Source organism: Penaeus monodon, chromosome 16 (assembly GCF_015228065.2).
Source record: "Penaeus monodon isolate SGIC_2016 chromosome 16, NSTDA_Pmon_1, whole genome shotgun sequence".
NCBI classification, from domain to species: domain Eukaryota; kingdom Metazoa; phylum Arthropoda; class Malacostraca; order Decapoda; family Penaeidae; genus Penaeus; species Penaeus monodon.
This window is the reverse complement of record NC_051401.1, coordinates 44,989,138-44,996,832: the sequence shown is the minus strand read 5'-3', so window position 1 is coordinate 44,996,832 and position 7,695 is coordinate 44,989,138. Positions and strand designations below refer to the sequence as shown.

At 44.7% G+C, this 7,695-nt stretch overlaps 1 protein-coding gene across 1 annotated transcript; it reads right to left on the bottom strand.

Annotated features, from left to right (window-relative positions):
• Positions 1-1,725: 1,725 nt before the first annotated feature.
• LOC119582852 lies at positions 1,726-6,984 on the bottom strand. The gene is made up of 2 exons (XM_037931328.1): positions 6,840-6,984; positions 1,726-4,356 (listed from the first exon to the last, which is right to left on the bottom strand). Exon 2 carries the CDS (start codon positions 4,332-4,334, stop codon positions 3,702-3,704), a length of 633 nt encoding a protein of 210 aa, XP_037787256.1. The 5' UTR covers positions 4,335-4,356; positions 6,840-6,984; the 3' UTR covers positions 1,726-3,701.
• Positions 6,985-7,695: the final 711 nt, after the last annotated feature.

Sequence of the window (7,695 nt, the reverse complement as noted above, 5' to 3'; positions counted from 1 at the left end):
ACATCCTGGTCCGCAGGCCTATGGCGATCTTCGAATACGTCCTTCCCACATTATCCTAGGGTGACCAGATCTGCAGCAGGATCTTCCTTCGGTGCCGTGTCGGCTATCGTCGTTCCGACTGCAATAAATAGTTGGGGAGCCAGATCATACACGTAAGGGCCAGATAGTAAGAGAAAAGAAAGGCAACAGAGAAGAGGGGGTGTTAACTACTACTTGCCGGTTATTTACAAAAACTTGCAGTTTTTAATTTATTTTCATCTTTTTTTTATTTTGTGTTTTGTTTCACAAAGATAAAGAAGAAAATAAGAGAGGGAGACGTCAGCAGCGATCCGCATGGACCTGGCTTGAACTACCAACCATCTCTGATAGATATGAGAGCAGATAAGGGAAACGACAACGGCTATCCGCAAAGATTTACTTGAACCACTTTCGTCACACAGAGAAGAAATAAATGTAATTTGTACATCATGTATGAGTCACTCGTCACGACTGACAAAATTGCGGGCTAAAGAGATACGTCATAAATCTTAAGCGACAGTGACCTGACACAGAGAATGAATCATAAACACGAATATTAATGTTCACTATTAGAAAGGTAAATTAGCAATGCTAGCTATATAAAATTATTTCAACTACCACATTGAATTCAACATATAATGAATGAATGGTGACATGAAAAACTAAAATCTTCTCGGGGTAAGCAATCTGAACTGCCAAGATACATGTCTAGCTATGCTATAGACTTCATCGATGGGGGGATCCTATACCCAAAATGCAGTTGACTGAAGCGACTCGAGCCAGGAAATTCTATAAATAACCTGCTCTTTTCTGTGTACCTGTGATGGCGCTTGCAACATTCCTTATGGATATCTAAATTATCATGAATCACACAATCGCCTGGGATATACCCAAAACATGCAAGCGACTTCAAAAGAGTAAGAAGGGTGTGATTCATAAGCGAATAATTATTCTAGCTTAAACACTAGTCGTACATTAATTAACGGACGTAACCACGGGTCACACCGACTCAGAGTTGCCGATCGAACTAATAACTTCGGTTTTACCTGTACCTACTGTCGAACGTCGGAGCGCAGATCTATTACGCTTTCATGCAACCCCGGGGAAATATCCTGTGCACTATGATATGGGGGAGATACTACGCTATATTCAATATAATAAATTTTAATAAAACTGCATTACACGCTCCGTTCTAGCGCCGATAGAACGTGTCACCAAAAAGCAATGTAACAGTGCTATGGTTAATCCCCAAGGCATCAACAAAACAACAACCAAATTACAGGGAACCAAGCAGTCATGTCTTGACCCTTCCCTCGTTTTCCCCTGACCACAAGCGAAAAGAGAAAGTGAGTCAGGTCAGAGCAAGGGGAAGAATGAGATAAAATGAAATGATATTCGTGATAAGATAAAATCACGAACGCGTTAAATTCGTTGTAGGTGAAACAACATGAATCTCTAAACACGAGAGAAATTAATTAACTACTGAACTAACGAACGATGTTCATGTTTATTGACCACATACTCGATCACACAAAATGTGATCTGAGGTCAAAAGAATAGTGTGAGAACGTGCCATTTGCTGTCATTTAGCACTTTTTACCCAACAAAAACTAACGGCTTAACACATATATGGGCGAAGAAGGAATGGAAAAGAAATAATAGAAAGGGGGCCCAAACATGTACTTACGTGTTTTTTTTGTTTTTTTCTTAGACATGTCTTTGGGAACGGTCGAACGTTTTTTTCTTCTTTGGAGGTGGTGTTCGTGCTGCGAGCCGGAAGGACACAGCGCCCGCCTTGCCAACAGTTTGTAAAAGGCTATAATCCTTAGTACAATGGTGAACAGAGGGTAGTTATACTTGTTAGCGGCTTCACTCTTTATTTCTAAGAGTTGACACACAGTATGGAACACACGAGACAATGTCTATAAATATGTGTAATAGCAGTATGCTGGGACATGGGTCAGGTCAGCTAGCCCGGAGGGGGAGGGCCAAGCCGACCTTGCCGCGTCGAGCTCTGGTCACGAACTCCTCTAGGCTTAGGTCCTCCTCGGTATACGTAGTGACCGTCCCAGCTGCCGAAGTGACCGAAACAGCTGGAGGAAGGATGGGAGGAGCGAGGTAAGGTCACTGGTCCCGTCTGCTACATCGTTCACTCTCTTCCTCCCCTCCTCTCATTCTCTGTCACACATCCACCCACCCTTCTCCGTCTGCCGGTGTCTCTCGTTCGGATCCCAAGAGAGTTAATAATTTATTAAATGAGCATCTTTGCATGGAATTAAAGACAGATTTCTTTTTAACTATATACATATAAATACAAGAAGCATAAAGTAAATAAATAGTCAGCACTTTTTTTTTTTTTGAGCTGCCGTGTTGTTTTCGTAAAATTGTATCAGTTTTCATCCTCGCAATGAGGAGAGAGAAGTCTTACCCTGGTTATGACATATACTCGAATATATTAATGACATTTTTTGTTATTTTATCGGCTTTAATATGAGCATGTTCAACTTCATTCACTTAACGAAATTTCTCAAGCTTTATAACTTCCATTGCTATCAAAACATTGTTACATGTTCAAACTTTATACACACATTTATTGACAATATGCAAAATCGAAGTAATGAGACACTGTGTGTTTCACAATAAAATTTTCAAGATATTTTCAATGACTTATTAAAACGAAAATGATTTCTATGTTCCTGGTTTATTCATTTGGTCCCTGGGTATGGAATGACCTTGAAATGTATTTGAATAATTCCCGATGTAAAATATAAGCACAGCTACGTTTCTCTTTTGAAAATAATAAAAACAATAAAAACGAAGTGGGCCTCTAGTAATTTCAGACTTGTTTTCGGGCTAAAAGGGCGGAGTTTAAGCGATGACGTGAAACAGCAAGCTCTGAACTGCTTTCCCGAGCATTGGAAAAAATCCAACACGTTGGTACTCTCCTTTATCTACCAAAGACGCCTTGATATATGTTTGGATAATCATATTTCTAATGACTATTTTTAATTGAAGGTTCATGATAAAACCTAATTTGTTGTTCTACGATGGCGATGGCAGATATGTATGCACACGTGTATCCGCTATCAGAGTCTCCCTCACAAGGACAATCGTCCAAACTGTTCGTTTTAAGAAGGGTACCTTCAAGTTGGAGTAACGATACTGGAACAAGACCTGGTAGTACAGTCTGTACAGATCAGAACCGTGGGAGCATCTTAAGCATGCGACTTGGCATCAGTTAGTCTTTTTGAGAAAGTCTGCGAAATATGTCGGCCAGAGTGGAATTGTCATTTCGAGGACAAACTTCCTCGGCGAATTTTCATGATGCTTGAGAAATATATATTCCCATGCACTGAATATAGCATAAATGAAACTTTTCTTTGTTTCTGTAACTTAGAATAGAAAGTTTGTGTTTGCATTCTTAGTTAAAATTTCATGTAAACTGAATGTAATATCATACAGCGAAGGGTTGAATGGAAAATCCACGGAAAAAAAAATCATCTACATACAGTCTCAAACTTTGTTCTTGTATAGAAATAAGACAACGGAAGTAAACGTCAGATTGACAGCACTGCGCATCGGCCAGGGTGAATCGTCTTTTCGAGGACGTACAGAAGAGTAAGCTGCTCCTGGCATGGGTGGTCCCAGCCACCCAATCCTGCAATGCGCAGCTTGGGACTCCTTCAGAAGCCAATGTATGTCCTTTGCACAAAATGCACACACTGTATGCTAAATATTCGCGATGTCATTTTTAATAAAATAAAACATGTTAATATCAATAACGGACACACTAATGGGCAAGGTCCCTCTGATGTATGAGAAGCCTCGAAATACGGTGAGACATCTGCCTCAACACTGAACTCTCTGCTATCCTCATTTGACTCGCAATAGCATTCGGAGTCCACCTCAAGAGTATAATTCTCTACTTCAATTGTATTTGTTTCCATATTATTTAAGTGTATAACGAAGGTCTGCTTAGTTTTGCGGGACGCCATCTTCCGCCTCTTGCCGTTCCTACCGAAGGGACACGGGTTGTAATCCTCCAGGCACATTGGCACAGGGAACAGGCCCAGGGTCCCGGCCTCCCTACTGAGGCCCTTGCCCAGAGAGAGAGTGCTATTGGTGATATTGTGCACAAAAAAATTTACATCCACGTATACGATGACAGGCTTCCCGTGGACGCTCTTGTCATACATGGCGTTGGTGTGGACGACACTGCGCCCGCTGACGACGCGAGGAGCCGAGAGCAGGAAGCCCCAGGCAGCGACCAGGAGCGCGCGCACAAGCAGAGTCTGCGGTCCCACGTGGAGGAACATCCTCGCCCTTGGGTCTGGGGATCTGTTGGACGGAAAGCAGACAGAAGGATATATTACTGACAACATCGGCAATACATTACATTAATCTATTCTGTCCACGGATCCCTTTACAGAGCTGGATGCTTCCCTAGCTGTAAACGGATCCGAGATGAAACTCCCTCCGCAGCGCGAAAATGCTATATCGGTATTTCATCCCTGCCTAGAGCTGAAAGATATTGCCGAAAGAAAAACTATAATATAGTTACTGGTAAACTCATTACTTACAAACTTAAAAAGTGATTACATGTAATGATAAAAACAAAATTAATGATAAAAACAAAATTAATAATAAAATACAAAGATATATTGCATCGAACAATAATGAGTACTGCTGAAAGGCATCAGAATCCGTCCGGTTGAGAGGACGTGTTCTCCGCTCCCTCCAACACCGACTACGTCTGTGCCCTTCCTCACCGCAGCGCCAACACAAGTCTTGGAAAGTGCTCGGGCTCACCTTCCTCAATGCTACCTTCTCCACTTTAGCCTTCCGGCCCCGGAGGTCATGGCGGGGCTGAGCAGCTGGCCCTAGGCCACTGGTTGCCTTCAGGAAGGCCTCGAACTCCAAGGCCCTCGCCAGCGCCACCTGCAGGTCCTCAGGGTGTGCCTGCTTGACGTAGATTTGCAGCTGCTGGTCCTGCAAAGCGTCAACAAAGAAATCGCGGGCCAGGACCACGATCATCTCTTCTGCAGCTGCAGGGTACGACCTCCTTACCAGCGCCTCCACATCCTGTGCCAGCTGGGACAGTGTCTCGCCACGCTCACGAGTCCGCTTCTTCAAGTGGGCCCGATATACCTCGGCCTGGTGGTGGTGCCCGAAACGGCGTTTCAAAGCCTCCGCCACGCTGGTGTAAGAGGCATGTTGGGATGCCGGCAGATGCCCCAACACTTCCACCGCGGGGCCCCTTAGCGCTGTTACCAGCTGCAGGGCCTTCTCTTCCTGGCTCCAGCCCTGGGCAGATGCCAGCATTTCAAATTGGGCGACATATGCCTCCCAGGCCACCTTCCCGTCGTACTCAGCTGGCTTACGCCTCACAGAATGTCTGGAGGCCGAGGGGCTGCGGGGTGGAGAACGCGTGCCGTGAACTAACACGCTCGGGGGGGGAGGAAGGGGGGAGGGAGGCAACGAGGCGGGTTGACCGGGTCCGAGTTTGCCGCCACCTATACCCAAGGGAGCGGTTCCGATGGGTCCCCAGCCTTCTGCAGCGACCACTGGCTGCGACACGACGCTGCGAGGCCCGGGGGTTTCCTGCCACGGACCCCAGGCAGACCCCAGTAAATCTGACACTCTGGCATCTGTTGCCAGAACCTCGTCTGCCTTCTCTGCTTGCAACGTTCCTACCTCATGACGCCGCCTTTCCGCCTTCACTTCCTCCCTCAGGTCCTGAACCTCGCCCTTCAGAGTCTGCACCTCCTCCATCAGTTCACTCTTCACGCTGTTGAAGGCCTTGTCGGTGTACTGCTGAGTTTCCATCTTCACAGATGCAAGATTGCTCTGTAGCACCTCAACAAGTCGGCAGAACTGTTCCTCTGCCTTCCTTGCCTGCATCTCGACGAGATGGTACGCCTGCTCGCGTGCCCTCTGTGCCTGCTCTTCTGCCCTTTGTGCCATTTCCTCCCTCATACCGGCCAGCATGGCAGTGATCAGGTCCATCTGGCTCGGCTTCACCTCACTCGTGCCTGCCTCAGTCATAGCCTCCTCTCCCTCATGGCTGCCGCCATCTTTGGACATGATAAATCGGCGCGCCCCGTCTCACTGATCAAATATCACAAATCCCACTCCTGACACCATTTGTTACGCCGGCCGCCTCGTCTCTCTGCCACCAACACAAGGCAGGCTAGGCAGACGGCGTGCTATTCACAGGGTCGTGAACAATGAACAGTTCCAAGAGGCACCAAGCACCACAGCGTCCCAGAACACCACCACGAGGGGAACGCCAAGTGGCGAGGCAGGGCACGAAATAAACACAAAATGACAGTCTTTCCTTTATTTACACAAGTTATTTACCCGTACACTTTTCTATAGGCACAATACAGGGGGAAACCAGCATGTCACACTGCACGATACAGCTTATAACAGGGCAACACAAAGTTATATCAGGTCACAAGGGCACACACAAGGTCTTCACAGGAGCAGCACCCAACTCCGTCTCTCTTGTTCCTCTGCTCCTCCGCTCACAGCCAGTTGCGTCATGTTTGCCCAGGTCCCTTCATGTTAACACATGCCCAGGTCATCCTTTTCATGTTAACACATGTTTCGCACAGAGACAAAGACCCACTGGCGTAGCAATAATAATAATAATTATAATAATAATAATAATAATAACAATAATAATAATAATAATAGTAATAATAATAATCCCGGAAAAAAATCCCACGGCGATCCAAGGCGGCCGATTCTTTGCCTCACTAATCCAACTAAAAATCAGATTTCCGCATCGAATGAAAAATAAAATATGTATGACTTACCAGAAGTTCTCTCCGCCGTAAGATCAGCGAACAGAGGTGTCACTCCGATGGAATCCGGCGGTAGCGAGCGGGCGAGCGAGAGACATTTGCTAACTTGTGAGGACGATACTCCCCTCTCACTTACTTGGGGTTACTGACTGCGCTACGTTTTCGCCGAGTGTTCGAGGACGTGGTTGGCTCGGAAACTGTGACGTCATAGTTGTTGTTTTCTTTGAATTTATATTTTCTAGCGTATACTAATGTTGTTCAGCAACTTTTATTATTTTTTTCTTCTTCTTCTTTGTGTTGTTGCTGTTCTCAGACTTGGCAAGATACATTTGCATAGTTATTTATCAGGATTTGTGGGATGGGCTATGTGACGTCATCAATACAGTGCCAAGAACCGCTATAAATATATTGGTTCTCGTGTATTATTCGGTTATATCAAATGCCTCTGAAATAATTTTAAAAGGTTCATTCTTATTTCCTCTTAACAAACGTTTCATGGCATTAGGAAACTTCAGCCAAAAATCATCACAGAAGTTAATGGAAGTTTTGCCTTCTGTTTATTTTTATTGTCACCACTGTGTGGGTCAGAATATAAAGCTACTTTGGTTTATATAAATCATATGTGAGGGATTCAAGGCATGAAAATAAAACAATATAATTTGTATATATGTATTGTATTTCATTTTAACTTTTATCCCGTCGTTTTCACGCTGACAAATATATATGAAAGGTTAGAATGATAATGGATATCTTCACAATGCAAGAGAAGTATTTGACCAGTTTCGATTACACTGGATTATACTAGAAAATCAGAAGGTATTTACTTCTGTGAGACAGTACGTTTGAAGAGCTACGGGAAATGGAGGTC

What these genes read in the sequence shown, in the direction of transcription:
- LOC119582852 (XM_037931328.1), bottom strand. Translation starts at nt 4,334, where the DNA reads ATGTTCCTCCACGTGGGACCGCAGACTCTGCTTGTGCGCGCGCTCCTG.